Source organism: Fusarium redolens (genome assembly GCF_020744475.1).
Source record: "Fusarium redolens strain MPI-CAGE-AT-0023 chromosome Unknown BKA55scaffold_3, whole genome shotgun sequence".
NCBI lineage: Eukaryota > Fungi > Ascomycota > Sordariomycetes > Hypocreales > Nectriaceae > Fusarium > Fusarium redolens.
Genome location: NW_025763666.1, coordinates 2,567,353 through 2,586,366, shown reverse-complemented (window position 1 = coordinate 2,586,366; position 19,014 = coordinate 2,567,353). Strand labels below are relative to the sequence as shown.

The 19,014-nt window shown below is 47.7% G+C and overlaps 9 protein-coding genes across 9 annotated transcripts; 5 read left to right on the top strand and 4 right to left on the bottom strand.

Annotated features, from left to right (window-relative positions):
• Positions 1-351: 351 nt before the first annotated feature.
• On the bottom strand, positions 352-1,169 carry BKA55DRAFT_672341 (uncharacterized protein). The gene is made up of 2 exons (XM_046197986.1): positions 665-1,169; positions 352-607 (listed from the first exon to the last, which is right to left on the bottom strand). Exons 1-2 carry the CDS (start codon positions 981-983, stop codon positions 366-368), a joined length of 561 nt encoding a protein of 186 aa, XP_046054233.1. The 5' UTR covers positions 984-1,169; the 3' UTR covers positions 352-365.
• A 348-nt stretch (positions 1,170-1,517) lies between these two features.
• Positions 1,518-3,887, top strand: BKA55DRAFT_252420 (uncharacterized protein). The gene is made up of 2 exons (XM_046185368.1): positions 1,518-1,835; positions 1,887-3,887. The coding sequence occupies exons 1-2, from the start codon at positions 1,772-1,774 to the stop codon at positions 3,674-3,676; spliced, it is 1,854 nt and encodes a 617-aa protein (XP_046054232.1). The 5' UTR covers positions 1,518-1,771; the 3' UTR covers positions 3,677-3,887.
• Positions 3,888-4,098: 211 nt separating this feature from the next.
• On the top strand, positions 4,099-6,284 carry BKA55DRAFT_685962 (uncharacterized protein; the record flags this gene model as incomplete). The annotated part of the gene is made up of 4 exons (XM_046198877.1): positions 4,099-4,636; positions 5,456-5,827; positions 5,894-6,144; positions 6,192-6,284. 4 exons carry the CDS (start codon positions 4,099-4,101, stop codon positions 6,282-6,284), a joined length of 1,254 nt encoding a protein of 417 aa, XP_046054231.1.
• Positions 6,285-7,772: 1,488 nt separating this feature from the next.
• On the top strand, positions 7,773-8,994 carry BKA55DRAFT_734764 (uncharacterized protein; the record flags this gene model as incomplete). The annotated part of the gene is made up of 2 exons (XM_046201268.1): positions 7,773-8,556; positions 8,614-8,994. 2 exons carry the CDS (start codon positions 7,773-7,775, stop codon positions 8,844-8,846), a joined length of 1,017 nt encoding a protein of 338 aa, XP_046054230.1. The 3' UTR covers positions 8,847-8,994.
• Positions 8,995-9,336: 342 nt separating this feature from the next.
• On the bottom strand, positions 9,337-10,048 carry BKA55DRAFT_559100 (uncharacterized protein). The gene is made up of 2 exons (XM_046191917.1): positions 9,984-10,048; positions 9,337-9,936 (listed from the first exon to the last, which is right to left on the bottom strand). Exon 2 carries the CDS (start codon positions 9,908-9,910, stop codon positions 9,473-9,475), a length of 438 nt encoding a protein of 145 aa, XP_046054229.1. The 5' UTR covers positions 9,911-9,936; positions 9,984-10,048; the 3' UTR covers positions 9,337-9,472.
• A 760-nt stretch (positions 10,049-10,808) lies between these two features.
• Positions 10,809-12,386, bottom strand: BKA55DRAFT_718974 (uncharacterized protein; the record flags this gene model as incomplete). Its single annotated transcript, XM_046200950.1, has 3 exons — positions 10,809-12,031; positions 12,086-12,219; positions 12,274-12,386. The coding sequence occupies 3 exons, from the start codon at positions 12,384-12,386 to the stop codon at positions 11,019-11,021; spliced, it is 1,260 nt and encodes a 419-aa protein (XP_046054228.1). The 3' UTR covers positions 10,809-11,018.
• Positions 12,387-13,781: 1,395 nt separating this feature from the next.
• BKA55DRAFT_685959 (major facilitator superfamily domain-containing protein) lies at positions 13,782-15,465 on the bottom strand (the record flags this gene model as incomplete). Its single annotated transcript, XM_046198876.1, has 4 exons — positions 13,782-14,039; positions 14,096-14,201; positions 14,257-15,231; positions 15,284-15,465. The coding sequence occupies 4 exons, from the start codon at positions 15,463-15,465 to the stop codon at positions 13,782-13,784; spliced, it is 1,521 nt and encodes a 506-aa protein (XP_046054227.1).
• Positions 15,466-15,883: 418 nt separating this feature from the next.
• Positions 15,884-18,198, top strand: BKA55DRAFT_559095 (Alpha/Beta hydrolase protein). The gene has a single exon (XM_046191916.1). It carries the CDS (start codon positions 16,168-16,170, stop codon positions 18,166-18,168), a length of 2,001 nt encoding a protein of 666 aa, XP_046054226.1. The 5' UTR covers positions 15,884-16,167; the 3' UTR covers positions 18,169-18,198.
• A 306-nt stretch (positions 18,199-18,504) lies between these two features.
• BKA55DRAFT_685957 (uncharacterized protein) lies at positions 18,505-18,971 on the top strand (the record flags this gene model as incomplete). Its single annotated transcript, XM_046198875.1, has 2 exons — positions 18,505-18,753; positions 18,813-18,971. 2 exons carry the CDS (start codon positions 18,505-18,507, stop codon positions 18,969-18,971), a joined length of 408 nt encoding a protein of 135 aa, XP_046054225.1.
• Positions 18,972-19,014: the final 43 nt, after the last annotated feature.

The window sequence follows — 19,014 nt, the reverse complement described above, 5'->3', positions numbered from 1 at the left end:
TCAAGAAGACTCAGTCTGAGGATGAGGCTGAATGGTTGCTTTGGTGAGCTAATCTAACGGGGAATGGCAAGGATGGGTATGCGAAATAACTTCAAGGCAGGGCAAGCGGACTCACGAGATCCTGTCAACTCTCCTCTCATTACGGTGCCCGGCAAGTCGCAGTATGTCATCGGTTCAAAGTCTTGAATGCAGGGTTTGTGTTCGCAGACAGATACAACACACATGTTAAGGGGGGAAATATACATAGCATTTACGCTAGGCCCTCCGTCAAGTCTTAAACGCACAATGGAAGACGCAACAAGAAATTGGCTTTATTTATGTTTGCTTTCCAACGCTGAATTTAGAGACATGGGGAATTTGTAAATCTACAGGATAAATAATAACGTCAAAGTGACCCAAGTAACCGCCATGATGGAACCCGTCATCTTCCCAGCGCTGTTGCCAGCTGTTTCTGTGGCAGTCGTCGCGGCAGCAGTGGTTGTAGCCCCAGAAGCTACTGTTGCAGCCGGTTTGGTAGCCTGAACCTCGATGCCTGAGAGTACACTCGTTGCTGCGCGAACGTAAGAGGTTGACGAAAAGGAGCATTGCGACATGATTTTATCGATATCTGTTTTATGAAATGTTAGTCACTAGATCAACATAACCCCATCTGTCGAGCTCTTACCTTCTGTGTCTTTGCTGTTTTGAGCCATACAACTCGCGCAAAGCCCCATCACGCCAGCGACGTCGAAACTTTTGTTTGTACAGATACAGGCTGCCTCGATGGGTTCGTCGTCGTCGCCGTGATCAACGATGACGAGGTCTCTTCTCCTGTCGCTATGCTTTTCGGTTCCTTTGGGGTCGATGTCGCATGCGTTGGTGAGATTGACGATGGGTTGGCAGATTGTCTCGCAGGCGGTGGGTACATCATCTGCATTGAGTTCCTCGGCGATAGCTGCGGGAATGAAGACGGCTAGAGTCGCGAGAAGAATTCTAGGATGCATGATGAGGCGAGGTTGTAAGATTGATTGACTGATAGGTAGCTGAGGATGTTGAGAGATCTGAGTTGGAGTGAATGAAAGCTGGTCTGGGCAAGAAGGAGCCTTATTAATGCTGGAGAGTAGATCTATCTATAGAAGCTATGGATCAACAAAAGTCCAAACAATTTGTAGATGTTAGAAAAGATCAGCCTTATTAGTGATGTTTCAGTCGTTTCACAAGTCGAGACAAGCATCATGTCCAAAAATAACTGGACACTGACGACATTGATCACAGAGCGGTAATGTAGTCGATAAAAATCTCATTCAGAACATGACACACTTTCATTAGCATGTTAGCAACAAATTGCCAGTTATTTCATTAAAAGTTTCACAGTATTCCGATTTAAAAGGGCTGGTGAAGTCTCGCGGTTATTTTTAGGCTTCACCCCCATGCTACAAACGGCAACATGTCACACGATCTCTGAAAGGGAACTGCACGAAACATGCAGGGTCATATTCCCTATGTTTCCAAACAAAGAGCGAGTCTCAGAACATTACTAGCGCGGAAAGATGGGAAATATTTAGATCTAGTATTGATGCTTAAATTAAGGGCAATTCTGCTTGAGCCTCATGAGAGGTATTCATTGGTCGGAATGATTGATCCTCCGACTTACGCGGCTTCCCCGCAATTCGCGCAACCAGGCATCAGCTAACAAGAGCATCTGACCTCGAAACACCAAGAGAAACAAAGTCCCTCTTGTTTCTATCCTCGCGATCCCTCCGAGACAAATCGCTGTTGCGCTGTCGAAAAGATGAAACTACAGACGGTGCTCCAGGCGCTATTGATTGCTGGAGTCTCTGGGGAACCCTTGACTAGTGCGATAGCCCCGCAGAACCGTTACCGTTGGACGCTAACAATAGCAACAGACTCGACCCACGATGTCAGCGATGCTTCGAGCGGAGACGATGACCCGAGCATATTGAAGAATCGTGGGGGCTGGGTGAATCCGGAAGACTTGGCACCGATGCCACAGTGCATCGCTCAACAGGATCAGTCCGCTTGGCTGGATGCCATGACGAAGTGCACTCGCCATCGCTGCACTTCGTACTTTATCTTCTGCACGCACTATCAGTGGCTTACTCACCTGGGCTGTCTGAGCGATGAGTTCTCGCCCAGCGTTGTCAAAGGCTACATCAAGTACTGCAGCAGATCTGTCCTCGCAAAGGCACAACTTCATCATTGGGTTCAGGCTATGACTGGTCGGAACTGGCTCGTCGAGGTTGGGGACACAAATGCATTGCAGAGTCTATCGCCCAAGAGCCTGACAGATGGATACGCAACCATCGACGTCGCCAACAAAGCACCAGGATGCCTACGAGAGTCGTTCTCTGCAGGGACGAAAGAGACATTCGACCATGTCATCGGTTCCTGCAGCTTCACAGCCACGACACAACATACTGGAAATGCAGGCCGACCATGGGAGTACAACGGCGGGCGGAACTCTATGACATCTCTTAGTTTCGATACTGTAGGCTACCAGCTAACAAAAACTCTCATACCGCACGGCGAGTACTTCGATAAAGCCTGTTTTTGCAACACTTTTGCTATGGACCAGCACGAAGAACCATGCTCGACATCTGGCGCGAAGGATCTGGAGATTCAGCGGCGATGGATGAACGAAACTTGCGGATATACCTGGCATGAACCAGCGCGACTTCAACCTCGTGATATGATCCCATGGCGATGGAGGATCTATCCTAAGTCCTCCGAAGACGATGCAACATGCCCTTCCCACGAGTGGAAACTCATGAGTATCGGATTCATCAACCTAGTAACGCTATTTGCTGTCTTGCATGCCAGGGGCCGAAATAGTAGAGGTGCTAACAGTCCCCGTTCGCTGCACTACGATTCGGCACGCTGGATTTTGGGGGGAATTCTTCTTGCAAGCATTCACTTCCTTGGTAATTTGGCCAACGTGAATATCGTCCAGAGAACTCCTGGGTACGAGGCAGTTCCTGTCCTACAGCTCACGCTGCTTTGGTGTTCACTTCCTCGCCTCAGCTGGCTCCCGATCTCATCGCATGGTACTAAAGGATCTGGATCTCAAGATATGACGTCCTCGATGTCTGCCATGTTTGCAGAGGTGATCCTTCAGGCCTTTTCATTCTATCACATTTGTGTGACAGTCAACTATGGTCGCGTGCACGACTTCTATTTCGGAGGTTTGGCAGGCGCGAAAAGATCACCTTTTGCTGCGGTTATGTATGGCGGTGCACTCGTATGGCTGTTCGTTGTGGCGATGATGGCCGTGCCGTTCATCCGCACTCTCCGAACTCCTTATAAAGCCAAGGCGCCCGATGAAAAGACAGACAGTGCCCCTACTACCAATGAGGGGAAATGCACCGTATCTCAGGACGACGACGCAGACATCCGAGAAAGTCTACTGTCGAAGCGACCATCCGTGAATAGCGGACATCGTAGTTATGGAACTCTTCCAGCCGAGGTCGAGTCTCTTGATCCACCCATGAAACGTCATTCACAACTACATATGGTTCTGGCCACGGGAGTACCTGTGCTTTGGCTTGCACAATGGCTATTCTGGATTGGATTTATCGGATTGAGCTCTGATGACTTCTGTCTTCCGTCGCTGGAGATTCTTACGGGTGTTTGGTTGGCTTCGTCCTTGGGAAACGTCATTATTAGATCGTATTTGTAGATAGCGAGCGTAAATGGCGCATGATTTTGATATTTGACAAGCAGCGGGTTTTCCGTTCAATTAATGCATATCTTCCCTTCCCAACAACCTTAAGCTTAAGTTATGCTTATTTATATGATCGTTCGTCTGGTCGGAGGCGTTCTGGAGACGCTAACCTCAAAGTGGCGCCAGTTGACTCTGCGACCTGAGCCGAAAGACTAGTTGGTGATCCTTGGAGTCAGCGACCTACGAAACAAAGAGATTGAAACACGTGGGCACCGCGAGACAAAGAAATTAACCAGTGGCGCAACCACAAACGTCCATTCATATATGCTCATGATCTCAGCCGCACTATATAAAGCCAAGGCCCAGCATTATCTTAAAACTCCCGAGATTTACTATTTCACGCCACAACCCAGACCGCATCATATTCTACCGTCGCGATGGGTCAAGATGAAGTCGGTTTGGAGGTCATCCCTCCTCCTCCGGGCTACTCAACCTCAAATCAACATGAGAATTTTGTTATGCCAACGTCTTTCACCATCCACAAAAAAGGCGATTCTGAGGTGAAATTCAACATACGGGGCAACACTGGCAGCACACCACTGTCAATCGCATGCACATACAAAAACACGGAAGACGATTTTGAGGCCAGAGTCAACCTTCTCCCACGAAAAGATGAAAACGCCTCGCCTTTGGCAACAGTCACGTACTCTCGTCACAGTGCCGAGCTAGAATTCACCAACACATCTCCTCCTTCACATATAACAATGTACTATCGTCTTCTAGGCGATAGAAACGCAACACATACTTTCAACGTCAACACCCCGCAGCGAACAGGTTTTGAGTGGAGGAATCTTGGTGATGGTGAAGGATGGAAGTTATACATAGGTTCGAAGCCTGAAGTTCTTGCGATAGGTGCGCTGAATATGGGGTCTGATAAGCCTACGCGATTTGAATTTACGGACGTACAGATGGCGAGTGAGTTGGGTGAACAGTGTAGACTGATGATTATTGCGTCGTGGTTGAGAATTTGGGATAAAGTTAGGATTCAGTTTCGACGGGCGCCTGATGAAGGGGAGACGGAGATGATACTGTGCAGCTGCGGTTTATGTGTCATTCTGTAGCGATTTATTGTCTACCTCAATACTCTTCATCGATCCAACTTATACATATCGATAGGACCAGTAAACCATTCACTCTTCAGATCTATTATTAGTAATTTAGTAACTGGCGATTGTTACACAAGACATCTCAACGTATAAACATCCCTGAAATGGATATATCATTGATCCGCCCCGTCAATATCTCGGACTGATATACCGATATGAAACAGCCAATGAACAGATGCAGAGGCTCTTACGTGGTGCATCACTGCATACTGCATATTCTCCCACTCCCGACCCAATTGACATCATAAACAAACCCAACTCCTCATGGCGCAAGAATTACAAATTTCCCCTCAGCACAAACGACTTCATCGATGAAACCAGTCACTGATTAAACCCGTGCATTACAATTTATTTACAAACGCTATCTTCCTACCCTCATGAGCTATCCTCCACTTTTGCCCAAGCACCCAATCATCCCATTCGTCGACGCAGTCCCTACTCCCGCACCTAAGAGGCGAGCCGTTGCAGTAGCTTGCGACGCGTGCAGGACTAGAAAGATCAGGGTACTTCCCGTCTCCGCGATCCGTCTGAGCTAATGCTTACTATATATAGTGTACGGCCGAAGTTCCAACATGTGCTGGGTGTCAGCGCCGTGGGGAGGAGTGTCACTATTCTGACGTTGCTAAAGAACATGAGGTGGACTCTGACCAGCTTAAAAAGAGAGTCAAAGAGTTGGAGGCCGAGAACCGCAATTTTAGAGCCTTGTTTGAAAGTTTAAAAGAACCAGATGCTGGGACGAGTCAGGAGATACTGGAGAGGATTCAGGCTGGCGATGAGTTGCAAACAGTTGTCAAAGATGCCCGCGGCTTGTTAGGCAAGCGGAAGAGATCACCAGGACCGACTACGATGTCGAGTCAGCGACCTTCAGATTGGACGACATGCCGGGGTATTTCACCCAGGAACCCGAATACTTCTCCTACCGCAGTCAACCCTGTCGTATTACCTTTGCAAGCTTCGACACGTTCCTTACCGCCTACTCCTCTGGCATCGCCCCCCATTCGTACACCAACTTCTCCAAGTGACGCTATCCCGGGTCTTTTAAGGCAGTCCTAAAATGGAGAGCCAGATACTGTCTTGCTCAACGAAGCCAGGGCAAAGGAATACTGTGATCCTCGTCTCAACGACCTATCCGTCTCATATTTGACCCGTGTGCCGATAAGTAACCAATCTGCGGCAACGCTCATCTCGACATTCCTCGAAACATATAATTTTACTGCCGGTTTCATCGACGGAAATTTGTTTGTCACGGATCTTGTTCAGCATAACTCGACTTTCTACTCGGCCTTTCTTGTCAGCTCTATACTCTTCCTCGTCCGTGTAAGTCACTCCCGCCCTCTTTTCACCAATAGCTCACATGTGCCCAGGTTACTCACGCCGCATCCGATTACCGAGCAGCTACCCTCGCACAAAGTTTCTTCAACTACTCAAAACAACTACCGCGCCGAAAGGCTACCTGATAATCTTACCACTTTTGCAGCCATCAACATCTTCGGCCGAGGGTACTTCTTTCACGGAAATTATAATTTAGGTCGGGATCTTCTATTTTCAGGACGGCAAATGGGGAAGCGTATGAACCTTTACGGCCCGAATTATAAAAGCTTAGAGGTCAGAGGGTTCTAGGAGCTATCGAGTGCGCGTCCATTGCCACAGGCTTCTTGGGGGACTTTAATTGGCTGGATGTGAATTCAAATTCTCGTTGATAGCTTTGCAAAGCGTTGTATTACTAAGAAGGGAAATCTAATCACTCCACGATCTCTACGTGGCCATTTTATCACTCTCCGTATTTTTCCCTTTCTTTTCTTTTCTGTACCCTATTGTGCGAACGGCACTCAAATGCTTCACATAGCCTTTGTGTACATGGCTGAAAGTTCTAAAGGAGTTGCATCCAATAATACACGGGCGTGTTATTCAAACTTCAGACAAAGGAAAGGAGCTCATATTTTTCGGTACCAAAGGCTCGGCCGGGCCAAGGGTCGGATTACCTGGCAAAGCAGCGGACGTCACAGGCTCTCTGGATTTGTATACAACGCCTGGGAAAATGTCTTGACTGGAGACTTGGACTTCACTGGAGGGAATTATGTACTCGAGGAATCGAAACTTCAGCTTCACGAGGGCTGGGTTACAAATGTCGGGGTGCTTTGCCTACATTTGAGGTTGAAGGAGCAGATTATGCGTGCTTCTACCAGGCAGATGATCTTGATATGTAGCCGGTGAGGTCGATGTCTTGTTTGCAGGTACCAAGACTTCTCTGGTAGTTATAAGATCTCAACTACAGGTCTTAGTTACAAATTACAAATCTAGCTCACATTCTGGACATTATACCACAATATCTGACTGATTGCTATAGCATAAATGAGACAAAAGAGTCATAATGTGACTTTTCTTCTTTTTCCTTTTCTTTTATTGGAAGCATTATTACAAGAGTAAGTATTGAGGCGTTATAGTATAGCGTCCAAGTTGTGATCCAGATGTGTTAGTTGTAGTTGAGGCCTGTGGCTGAGAGCTTCTAATCACCACCCAGAACTTAGGTGATAGAAAACCCTAGATTATGACTCATTTGCCTCCCTTCAAGGAATCTAAGTTCTGTATGGTGAATATAAGCTCTCAGCTACAGGTTTCATCGGCGAATAACACATCTCCCTTCAAGGAAAGGTGTCATGAAACGTTTATTTCAGTCATCTAGCAGCTTCCTCAAAGGCTTTTCATTGGTAAATGGAGGGGTTGTACACTTTAAACTAAGAAAGCTCAAATAAACTGCATAGGGAGTAACTTCATATAATTAGTCTTTGAGGGGTGTCCTTTCTAAGATCTACAGCGTGTTTGTGTCTCTCTTTCCTTTTAAAAGGTCAGTCATTCTTGAGTATAAAACCATTTAATATCCCAGAATAAAGAACCTTTATGTTATTGATCAATTTTCAACATATCCATCCTTTCATCTCCATGCCATGGCCTCTCCCACCACGGCCGCTGTGCACGATACAGTACCTTACCCGAAGCTCCCTTTCGATATTCAGTCGTGCATTATCAAGTCTCTAATAGAGACACACAAAGAATCAAGGAGCCATTATTTCCGCCTATCAAGCTTTGCTAGTGTCTCTAAAATCTGGCAAATTGTCATAGAGAAGGAAACATTCAAGCATTTAACAATAAAGTCACGCGGTCTTGACTCCTTCGATCTCCGTATTCGATCGCATCGGATACCACTAGTCAAACACATCCTTCTCGAGGTCTCATATGGAAATCCCTTCAATGCAGGACTTTATAAACAGGCGCAGTTTGCGAAAGCAGTACACGGTCTTTGGCGAATTCTCTCAACTTGGAAGAAACATCGTCTTACGGTGGAACTCGCCATTGCCACTTCTACCGCAAGTACTATTAAGGAGCAGGGTTGGACAGGTCGAGGAGGCCCCAACTGTGATCCCTTCGACAGTTCTGTAACTTCTGTTAACCTTCCGCCAGACTGGGTGACTGCTGGTCCTGATTTTCCGATGTGGGTCTGGGCTACTGCGTGTTTCTTAGGGACAAGACCTCTTGGCTTCGACCGAACTAGGGGCTCATGTTTGCCTAAAGTTGATGCAATCGCTGAACTGGTCATTCGCAGAAGATACCATCCAAACATCTGTCCAAGGTCCCTCTCTCAGATCATCTCGTCTACTACCTGTGTTGAATCTATTCACCTAGAGAGATGGTGTTATGGCCGTCCTGTAGCAGATAGTAGCTGCGATGTTGGTATGTATCTCTCTTTCCCCCTTTTCTTTAAATCTCTATGATACTAACATAAGGTAGCTTTTCAGCAGTCAGGATTTACATTGCCGCCTTCAATGAAGCGATTGACTTTTTGTGAAGAATTCCATACCCCTTATCACCAGCGAATTGGGGGAATGGTACTGCCACGATCAAACACAACACTTCTAGACTCCATTCTTCAGGCCGCAGACCACCTTGAGCATATCGCCGTCTCGTTTGCTTTTGATGCACATTCTTCGATAGGCTCACAAAAACGGAACTCAAAGCATTGAAGACTCTTGCACTTACATCTTGTTTCAATGACACCACCGAGGAACTCTTGATTAGTGCTGGAGAAGCACTAAAGACGATGCACGCTCTCAAGATTCTGGAGATCTGGAACTACGAAGCTGGGCAAGCTGATGTTTTCCGGTACGAGAGACTAGACCGGTACGAGGGTCAAATTACTTGGCAGAGCACCAAGGACCGCAGGATCTCTCTATATGTGGAAAAGAGTTGGAGGAATCTCTTGAGGAGAGGCCAGTATGGGTTCGATATCAGATGTAGCAATTTTTCTCCGATAGAGATAGAAAGTCTTCAGGATCTTCTCCCACACTTGAAGTTGGGGGAGCATATTCTTCGTAACAACACCCAGCAGTAGACATGGGGCTGAGAGCTTATAATCACCACAAAGAACTTAGTTAGAAACCCGGGCGTGTACTGGCTTCTTCATGTTACCATTTACTGCGGTATCACTCCGCGGCGAGAGTGTCACTGAGTTCCTTTTGTGCCAAATGATGTTTGCATATTCTATATTAATGACTATACTGACATTGAACATCCAATATATCGTGACTAATAACGTGAATCCCCACATCTAAACCATGCTCTATGTACTAGTGCCAAAGATCTCCATCCCTTACTTGGGAAGGTTGGCAGGGGTATAAGACTGATCAGGCTTAACAACCTTTCCGCTAGAAACCTGCTTGTCGGTATAAGCAGGCCAGACGATCTGTCGCTTGGAAGAAACAACAGAGAAAGTGGTGAATCCGTTTCCAGGGCCGAACTGGCCGCTCCAGCCAGAGGTGATGGTGTAGTCACCGCACTTGACTGGTCCTCCGTTGCGCTGAGACGCCTTGCTGCCCTTGACGACGTACTTGCAGCCGGTGGCAGCACCCTTGTGGGTGTCGATCTTGAAGTTCCAGGTGCAGGAGCTGTCGTCCTTGGCGCAGCTTCGCTGCATGTTTTCGATGGTCCATTGGGGGCTGGCGGCCATCATGTTGACGGCGGGAGCGGGGGCAGCGGAGACGCTGGTGGCCGAGAGGACGGCGGCGAGGAAGGCGAGAGAGAACTGCATGTTGATGGTTGAGGTTGTTTGGTGTTCTAGAATGTGTTAGTTGAGGAAGCTAGACTTGATTGAGGTCGCTTACTATTAAGGTGGTTGAGTGTTGGTAGCGATTGTGATTGAAGCGAGTGAAGAGTGATTGAGTTGAAGCTGATGAGAAAACAATTACCAGGAGTGCATCCCTCTCCTTATATACTTTTTTTCTCCCGCGGAATGTAACATTTCAATCATGAGACGACTATACGACCTTTCGCAGTATCCGAGTTTGAGGCTCTAAGGCCTGTGGCATGACAGATCAACCATAAGAATCTCGAAGGGTCCATTCAAGCCATGGTGCCGCTTCGCCCGAGCTACGACCCTGAATTCCTGCGCTAAATTCCCGGCTCAAGCCTTCACGTGGGCAAAGGCCAGAATCTCGTATGGAGCGATAGCCTGATCTGTCTAGAAGTGGTTAGCCACATCTCGTATTTCCTGTAAGACAACCAGTTAGAATTGTAGCTATTTTTGGCTAAGACCCTAGTCCCCTTGCAGGCAAACCACGGGGACTTTCGAAGTGTAAAGTGATTGTTCGTATAACCTTGTGATGTTCACCGATCATTCCACGCAGTGCACATATCGTAGATTATTGAAAGGCTTGTCCCGATGCGTAGAAACTTGCTCATTATAGGGCTATTTCTGAATGCCACGTTCCAATTAATGACGCCGTGGCTGGGGAATAGATCGTTTATTTCGGAACATCGGCATCCACATTGTCAAGGGTCAAGGGTCTCGGGCTTACCCGCTCCCCCAGATTTAGCCTTTATGCTACCCTGTGACGTTACAGACGCTTGGTTTTTATGTCACGTTTGAGTACGGAGTATGGCTGAGGGAAATGCCGGACAGATTTGCGTTGGACTCTGCGGCAAGTTACAATTACCGATCAAGGTTCCTTGTGAATACGAATTCTCACGCATTTATTCAGTAATTCAGCCTCACCATTTAGGGTTAAGCATATCTCGTACGGAATTTCTGAGACATCTTTGACGGAGACGTTACTCCGCCATGTCTAGGGTGGCTGCTCTGAGCATTCTAAGACTGGCTCAGCTTAAGCCCGATTAAACCGGCTTCACCGCCAACAACTTTAACCCAACAAACCACCTGTAATACTTTCCATTCTAAACGTACTGGTAGGTCGTAACGGCAGTCCAGATTTCTCATAAGCCATGTCGATCATTCTCGCTTGCGCGATGCTGTCCTCATAATCAACCCAGAGTCCAGAACCTTTATCACCACGAACGCGATTGACGAACTGCTCCAGCTGATGACGGTATGATGACCAAAATGGTTCACTCGGCTCATCAATATCGGTGTCTTTGAAGGTATAAATCTTCTTGGACTTCTTGACTGTCCATTTCTTCAACTCTTTCCCATGCGCTTCATCGCGAATGGTGTATTCATCCACGATATCAATGCGATGCCAGAACGATGACACCAGAAAGTTGGCGATGCTTAGCCTTCGGCGACACCACTTAGTCTGCCCTTTCGGAAGTGATGAATCCTCCATCTTCACCGCCTTATGGTTGACTGTTATGTTGAACGTCGGAAAAGTGGTGACTGACGCTCGCGAGTTAATCACAGCCTTCCCAACCCGATAGCCAGGAAATCGAAAGCTCGCTTCAGCAAAGTCATCACATAGCTCTTGAGGTGGTGGAGAACTCCTTGTTTTGCATATAGTACACTCTTCAGGCTCGTCACCCATGATCTGACGTAGTGCATACAGTGGATAGGTGCCAAGATGTAGTATAGTCCCCCCGCCTAATTTATAATCGAATTGTGCTCCACCCTTAGGGATCATGTAAGAGGGTAGCTCTGCGAAAGTGTCCATAGTTTGTATGTTCGGCCGATCAACTAAGCTGAGGAAGTATTGCCAGCTTGGTTGGAAACAAAAATGCATTGCTTCGAGAAGGATCGGAGCGTTGGGTTGTCGTAGCAATGGGGACCGGAATAGCACTTCTGATTCCACTGCATTGACTGTAGCCGGCTTCTCAAGGAGAACATGTTTGCCTTTGGCGAGTGCCTTGGTAGCCCATTCGTAGTGTAAGCCGGCAACAAGTGGGATATAGACAGCATCGATAGAAGGGTCGTCGAGAAGAGCTAGACAAAGTCAGCAAGGGAAAAGATGATGAGACACTGAAAATAGTCAAATACCTTGATAGCTATCGAAAGTGTGCGGAATATCATGCTTTTTGGCATATGTCTCGGCCTTTTCTTTCTGACGCGCTGCTACAGCATGGATCTTGACATCTGGGTGAGATTTGGCCGGAGTAATCAACGCGCTTGCCCTTATAAACTGTTAGTATCACTGACTTTAATAACCGAATAATATGGGTAGTTACGCAATATTTGCTGCACCAAGAATCCCGAATTTTAGAGGTTTGGTATTCTTTGGTGGTTCTGGAGGAGAGTAGGCCTGCCAATTACGGCGGAGGAAGCCAATGATTGAGAACATGATGATAAGTAGCGAGAAGCTTGTAGTTAAGGAGTCAAGAGAAACGAGGGGACATAAATGAGATTCTTATATAACAATTAATGCCCCTGTTATCAATCGAAGTGTCTTTCTTGCTTTCCATAGCACGTCCTGGAGGACCTGACCTTTTTACCAATTCAAGCCTAGCTCCAACCTCCTTCTGGCGACGCGAACCTGACATTCTTGCCTCTTTCGGTATAGCCTCAGATGCAACGAATGTTGATGACAAACTCCCCAACATTCACAAGTTTCCTCCTGTATTCCCTCATTCCTTTTATGCGCTGAATAAATGTATTTCTGAGGAGACTGGCGCGTACGTTCAATTGACTATGCCTGTTCCAGCGGTAGAAACCCATCCGCCTGCTGGTGCCACGCTGTCCAAGCGTGCACAGCATGATGCAACGGATGAAGGGGCCAAACAAAGGAAGAAACTCCAGAATCGACTTTATAAAAGGGCTTCTAGTACGTAATTCACCTGGAATTTCTGTTACTTCTTTACCTATTTATTTTAAATATTCTTAACGCCATCATACGACTAAGGAGCCATGAAGCTGACTAGCTATCTATCCAGGGCTGCGTAAAGTGGCCGGCGAGAAGTCAAAAACTAGAAACCCCCAATGCAATTACCAAGTCAATCGCTGGCGGCTTGATGAACTCGGTGCAACTACAGCTTCGAGTCTTCCGCAAAGGCACGGCGCGTCTACTGCAGCTCTGGAGACGACAGCCCAGAAGCCTCAAGAAGCAAATAGCCCCGTGGCCACACAGACGCAACAACTATGGTTCCCTCTCTCAGTCGATCATCTAATCCACCTCGTTAAATACAACGTATTTCGTGGCCTTTGGAAAAACAAATTCATGGTGGATAGCTTGACTGTGCCATATTGCGCACCAGGTCCCTCTATCGACACCAGTGTCGCATTTCCAAGATATTCCTCCATTCTTCCCAAGGCCCCAGAATACTGTGGCTCGTTGGCGCCAACACAGGTTCAGATGAACCTAAATCACTTCTCGTGGATTGATTGCCTTCCTTGTCCGATAATGAGGGAGAATCTGATCAGTCAGGAGTTCAACTTTAGTCATGTTGATTTTCTGAGGGACTTGGTTGGGACTATGATTAATTTGGATATGTTCAAGGCACCGTTTCTGCCGATATCCACTGATGATGTGGGTGGACGAGGGGCAGCCACTGCAGGCTCAGGACTTATTCTATGGGGAGAACCTCATATGATAGACAGTTGGGAGATAACACCGGAGTATTTACTCAAGTGGAGTTGGACAATCATGAACTGTCAAGAGCTGGTTAATTCGACGAATCATTGGAGATCCTCAAGAGGTGAAACACCTCTACTGCTACCATAGGCTATCCACATTCTCAAATCAAGAAGTTGGTTTCAGCTCATCCTTCAAAGTGCCGACAGGATCTTGTGTCTGATGATCACCCCAACTAGCATCCCATCCATTCTCCTCGAGATAATTCTTCCAGATCTGATCCTCCTTTTCAAGATGTTTCTCGCCATCCTGTACAACGAACCAGGCATTTAAGGCACCTAGAACTGCAAAGGCTGATCCTATGAGGAAAACTACTTGGTTGCCCTTGACGGTATCCGTGTATGAGCTGAGGATGGCAGTGAAGACCTGTCTTAAGTTAGCATCGGCGAAAGGCAGAAGGCTGAGAACAGAACACGACTTACCTGAGTACCGATGGCGGCTCCAGCCTTTGACCACGCGGAAATAAAGCCCAGAGCATGGCCTCGGACCGAAGTTGGGAATGGCTCCGTTGCTACGATGACAACAGTACTAAGAAAAACATTAGTTCAGCATGTCTTTCATGACTTATGTAGCCTGCACTGACCTTCCAGGACCAACCTCACCCAATGTGAGAAAAATGCCATATAGAACCACAAATAGTGGAAAGACCTTCTGAATATGCTCGTTCGCACCACCAAGCACAAATCCAAGGATGGCCTGAAGAGTGTATCCCAAAGCCATAGTCTTTCTCCGTCCAATCTTATCGGACAAGTATCCGCCGATGAAAGGACCGGGGAGGTAGAAACTATTAATAAGTGCTCCCCAACCGAGATTCTGAACCAGTGAGTTCGACGCATTGACTCTTGAAATGATGACAGAGCTAAAGATGCCGAAGGGGATAGATATCCAGTTATACAAGAACCAACTCAGAGCAGCGCCAATAATCCGTCTCCAGTATTTCTTCAAGATCAGGACATACGGCGTCCGTTGTCGTCGTAGGGCTGAGTTTCGATACGCTGTAGATACCCTCATCCTCAATCGGAACCAAAAGATCGACAACGGTGGAACTGCACCCAGCGCAAGCGCAACTCTCCAAACAGTTTCATATCGATCCGTTCTCTGATGCACACAAAGAAGTAAGAGTAACGGAACAAGCGCACCGAAAGTATATCCCAACCCAGCAGAAAGATCAGCAACCATGGCAAACATGAAGCCTCTCGACTTTCGAAACTGGCCGTCTTCATCAGACGCCTCCATAGCACCGGCACCAGACACGGGGTATTCTCCTCCTGCTCCCACACCAGCTATTCCACGAGCGATGACGAGCATCCACATTAGGCCTGTTGGAGTGAGACCGCTTGCGCCAGCACTCATTGCGATGCCGAGGAGGAGGATGAGTGTTGTCATGACAGCGCCTGTTTTGCGACCGAGTTGGTCTACTACCACGCCGAAACCTATCATACCGACGATCATGCCGATGAGGAAGGCGTTGGAGAGACGAGATCGCATTGTTGATGTTAGGGCTTCGGGGTAGAGGGTTGCGAAGAGGAGCTCGAGATTGCCGATTACGGCAGCATTGCTTGTCCTTGTTAGACTGCAAGAGATTGGGAATATCAGAAGGGGTTACTTACTAGCCATCTGAACCCAGCGCAAGGCCTGAGAAGACCATGGTCAGATACACCGAGACCTTACTGTACAGATCTGGCTTCCTGACGTCTCCAATTTCGACATCTTGGATATCTTCATCCTTGACTTTCTTTGTGTCATCAAGCTCATGACCTGCCGTCGCGGAAGTAATCTCCAGAGCTGACATGTTGTCGTTGAAGTGAGAATTCAACGTTGTTAACATGGAACAATGAGGAAGAAATGTCGGAGGTGTCCAGAAGATCGACAAATGGGTCTGAACACAAGATGTTATGCACAGTAATACCTATTATCTAGGAGCTGGAAATAAAGCATCAAGCTAAATACCGTCTTATCCGACGGCAGCAGTTCTATAGGCCGGTTATACGCATTGAAAGACAGCGTCTCGCTATATAATACATCATCGGCCAACTTTTCATGTCTCTGCCCGGGTATTAAAAGTGCGGCCGAGGGACCTGCAATTTCAAGATAAAGCGATGCTCAGAAGGGTAATTCTATCCTTGGTTCAGCGATAAGCATCACTATCAATCCATATGGAGTCGTGATCTACATAAATGGGGGCGGGGTTTGCTTAAGAAGCGGGGAATAACATGATATGCGGTCGCGATGTAACCCGGGACTCGGCCGCTCGGCGTAGCAGTCCTTCTGTGTTTTGAGATATTTAGGTGGTTGGCCGATACTCATTAGATTGCCTTCCTAGTAGAGTAAGCTATTTTGCCCATTGAGGTGGACTTTTCTAACTCAATCATGCTTGACCTCGCGTCTTTGTTCATGATCAGGAAACACGAAAAAGGCAGAGCAAAACGGCACAGCATTGCCTCACATAATCGGACTTGGGCCAACGTTCAAGCTTACTCTACAACCGTCGACGATGCAGCTCCCAGCAATTGACATCATCTATCATGAGCCCATCACCTTGAGTGATGGGACCGTCTTGTCGGCCATGATATGGCTACCCAAGAACGCCAAGTCACATCCTGTCCCAGCTATCCTCGAATACTTACCATACCGAAAGCGAGATATGACTGCTGTACGCGACGCCATGAACCATCCGTATGTAGCAGCGCATGGTTATGCCTGCGTTCGCGTTGATATGCGAGGAACAGGCGACTCCCAAGGTATTCTACGGGGTGAATACCTACCGCAGGAGCAAGATGATGCTCTGGAGATTCTAAAGTGGATCGCTGCGCAAGACTGGTGCACTGGATCGATAGGAATGATTGGTATTTCTTGGGGCGGTTTTAATGGCCTACAAGTTGCGGCTCGTCGACCACCAGAGCTCAAGGCTGTTATTTCTATCTGTTCTACGGATATGCGCTACGATGATGATATTCATTACATGGGCGGTTGTATCTTGACAGAAAACCTGACTTGGGCTGCTTCTATGTTCTCAATCAACTCATCCCCTCCCGATCCAGCATTAGTCGGTGATCAGTGGCGCAAACTCTGGTTAGAACGTCTCGAATCAGGAGGGCTATTCGCCGAGGAATGGCACCAGCATCAACAACGCGACGACTTCTGGAAACATGCATCCATTGGAGAGGACTACGACTCTATTCTGTGTCCCGTGTATCTGGTCGGCGGATGGATGGATCCTTATACCAACACGATCTTCAGAATGTTGGAAAACTTAAAGGTGCCTAGAAAGGGCCTTGTTGGTCCATGGGGTCACAAGTATCCAAACTTTGGGTATCCTGGGCCTCAGATTGGATTTCTGCAAGAGTCGATCAGATGGTGGGATAAATGGCTAAAAAGAAGTGAGACGGGTATTATGAAAGAGCCCATGCTGCGATGCTATCTTCAGGATGCGACCCCTCCTGCACCATATATGGAGCATCGCCCAGGCCGTTGGGTTGCTGAGAATAGCTGGTCCGATTCAAAACCGGCTTTGATGAGACTGGGTCTTTCAGCTGGTCAGTTAACAACTGACGGCTCGACCAGCAATGACAGGCTTGAAATTTGCTCTCCCCAAACGGTTGGCTTTGCGGGCGGTAGATGGTTGATCTTTGGCGTTGAAGGCGAAGGACCTGGTGATCAACGTCTAGAAGCGGGAGGAAGTCTCTTGTTTGACTCGCAACATCTAACCGAACCGTTAGACTTCCTTGGGGCTCCGGTGTTGAAACTGCGGATTGCGAGTGATAAGCCAAATGCTTTAGTAGCAGCGACCTTGTCCGAGGTATTGCCTAATGGTGCAGCGACCAAGGTCTCTCACGGCGTACTCAACTTGACACATCGCCATGGCCACGAAAATGTGCGACCCTTGGAGCCTGGGAAGTTTTACGATGTTACTCTCAAGCTAAATCATTTAGGGCAGCGTATCGGTGCTGGAAGTCGCCTTCGTCTTGCGCTGTCCTCGACTTACTTTCCCTTGGTCTGGTCATCCCCAGAGGTCACAACCCTCACTGTCGACTGTGCTCACAGTGCCCTTGATCTCCCAGAGAGGAGTGATAATCCACAAGACTCGCAACTCAAACCATTTAAGCCAGCCGTCAACGGGTCACTCTCACAAACTGAGCTTCGACCAGCTAAGCATAGAAACTATGTCACAAATGACTGGGACTCAGGCGAAACCGCCCTTTGCGTGGATTGGGATGACGGAATGTGGGAAGTCAACGAAACAGGTTGGAAATATGGTTGGTGGACAGGTTTGAAGTCAAGTGTGAAACCAGATGATCCACTGTCGGCGGAAGTTGAGCAGCGATTTGAGAGGGACTTTGAGAGAGATGATATTGTTATCAAGACGAAGGGTTGGACCAAGATGAAGATGACTAAAACTGATATGATCATCACAGCTCGTCTTGATGCTTTTGAGAATGGGGAGGCTGTCTTTGGGCGGGACTTTTCTTTTACGATTCCTCGAGATCACGTGTGATACTTGAATATTCAGAGAATATAAACAGCTTTACTTTTAAAGATACAGGTCCCTAGCCCCGTCGATTTTGTGACCGAAATTTTCCTTAATTTGGCATACTCACCATGGTGGGTTCCTGAAGAGGTTATGAGTACCATCATCTTGAGGAACTGTGTAGCGGACAGGATGACCGAATCTTGCTCTGTATCCGCTGGAATTATGCTCGCCTCGTCGTCTACCTCGACCATTGTCCGTCAAGTCTTGTCGTCGAAAACCTTCTCAATGTGGGTTATATTGCCCGTGTGATGGTTGACGGGAAGGAGATGTGCTTGAAAGCTGGGGATAGCAAGGGCGAGGATGTCGCACAACGAGAGCTTGACTGTCTCTGCGATTGATGAGAGTCGCCGGAGGAAGTGGGTATCTCAGATCGGGGATACCGTTGGTCTCCTGCATGAGATTGGGATTACATGGGGTGATGGCAAGGCCTCAAATGTTTTGATTCATCACGCAACGGATGACGCATGGGTCATTGACTTCGGAGGCGGATGGACTGAAGGTTGGGTAGACGAGGAATTAAGCGGAACGGTGGAGACGGACGAGATGGCTGTAAGAAAGATCATGGAATATTTGCAAGTCCCGTAGCTACCAACTAATTCTATTGTAAGATTTTTAATAAGCGTTTGCAAAGTGCTTTGCTCGATCTCTGGACTGCTCCCGAAGCCATCCTCGCAGCTCACGGCATGAGAGTCAAAACACGAACCGACACTGCCAAAACCAGCGGCGTTCTCAGGAACACCGCGGGGAAATCTCGCTCCCCTCAGTAGCAGCCACATTGACCTGGAATTCCATGATTGGCCACCGCTCACA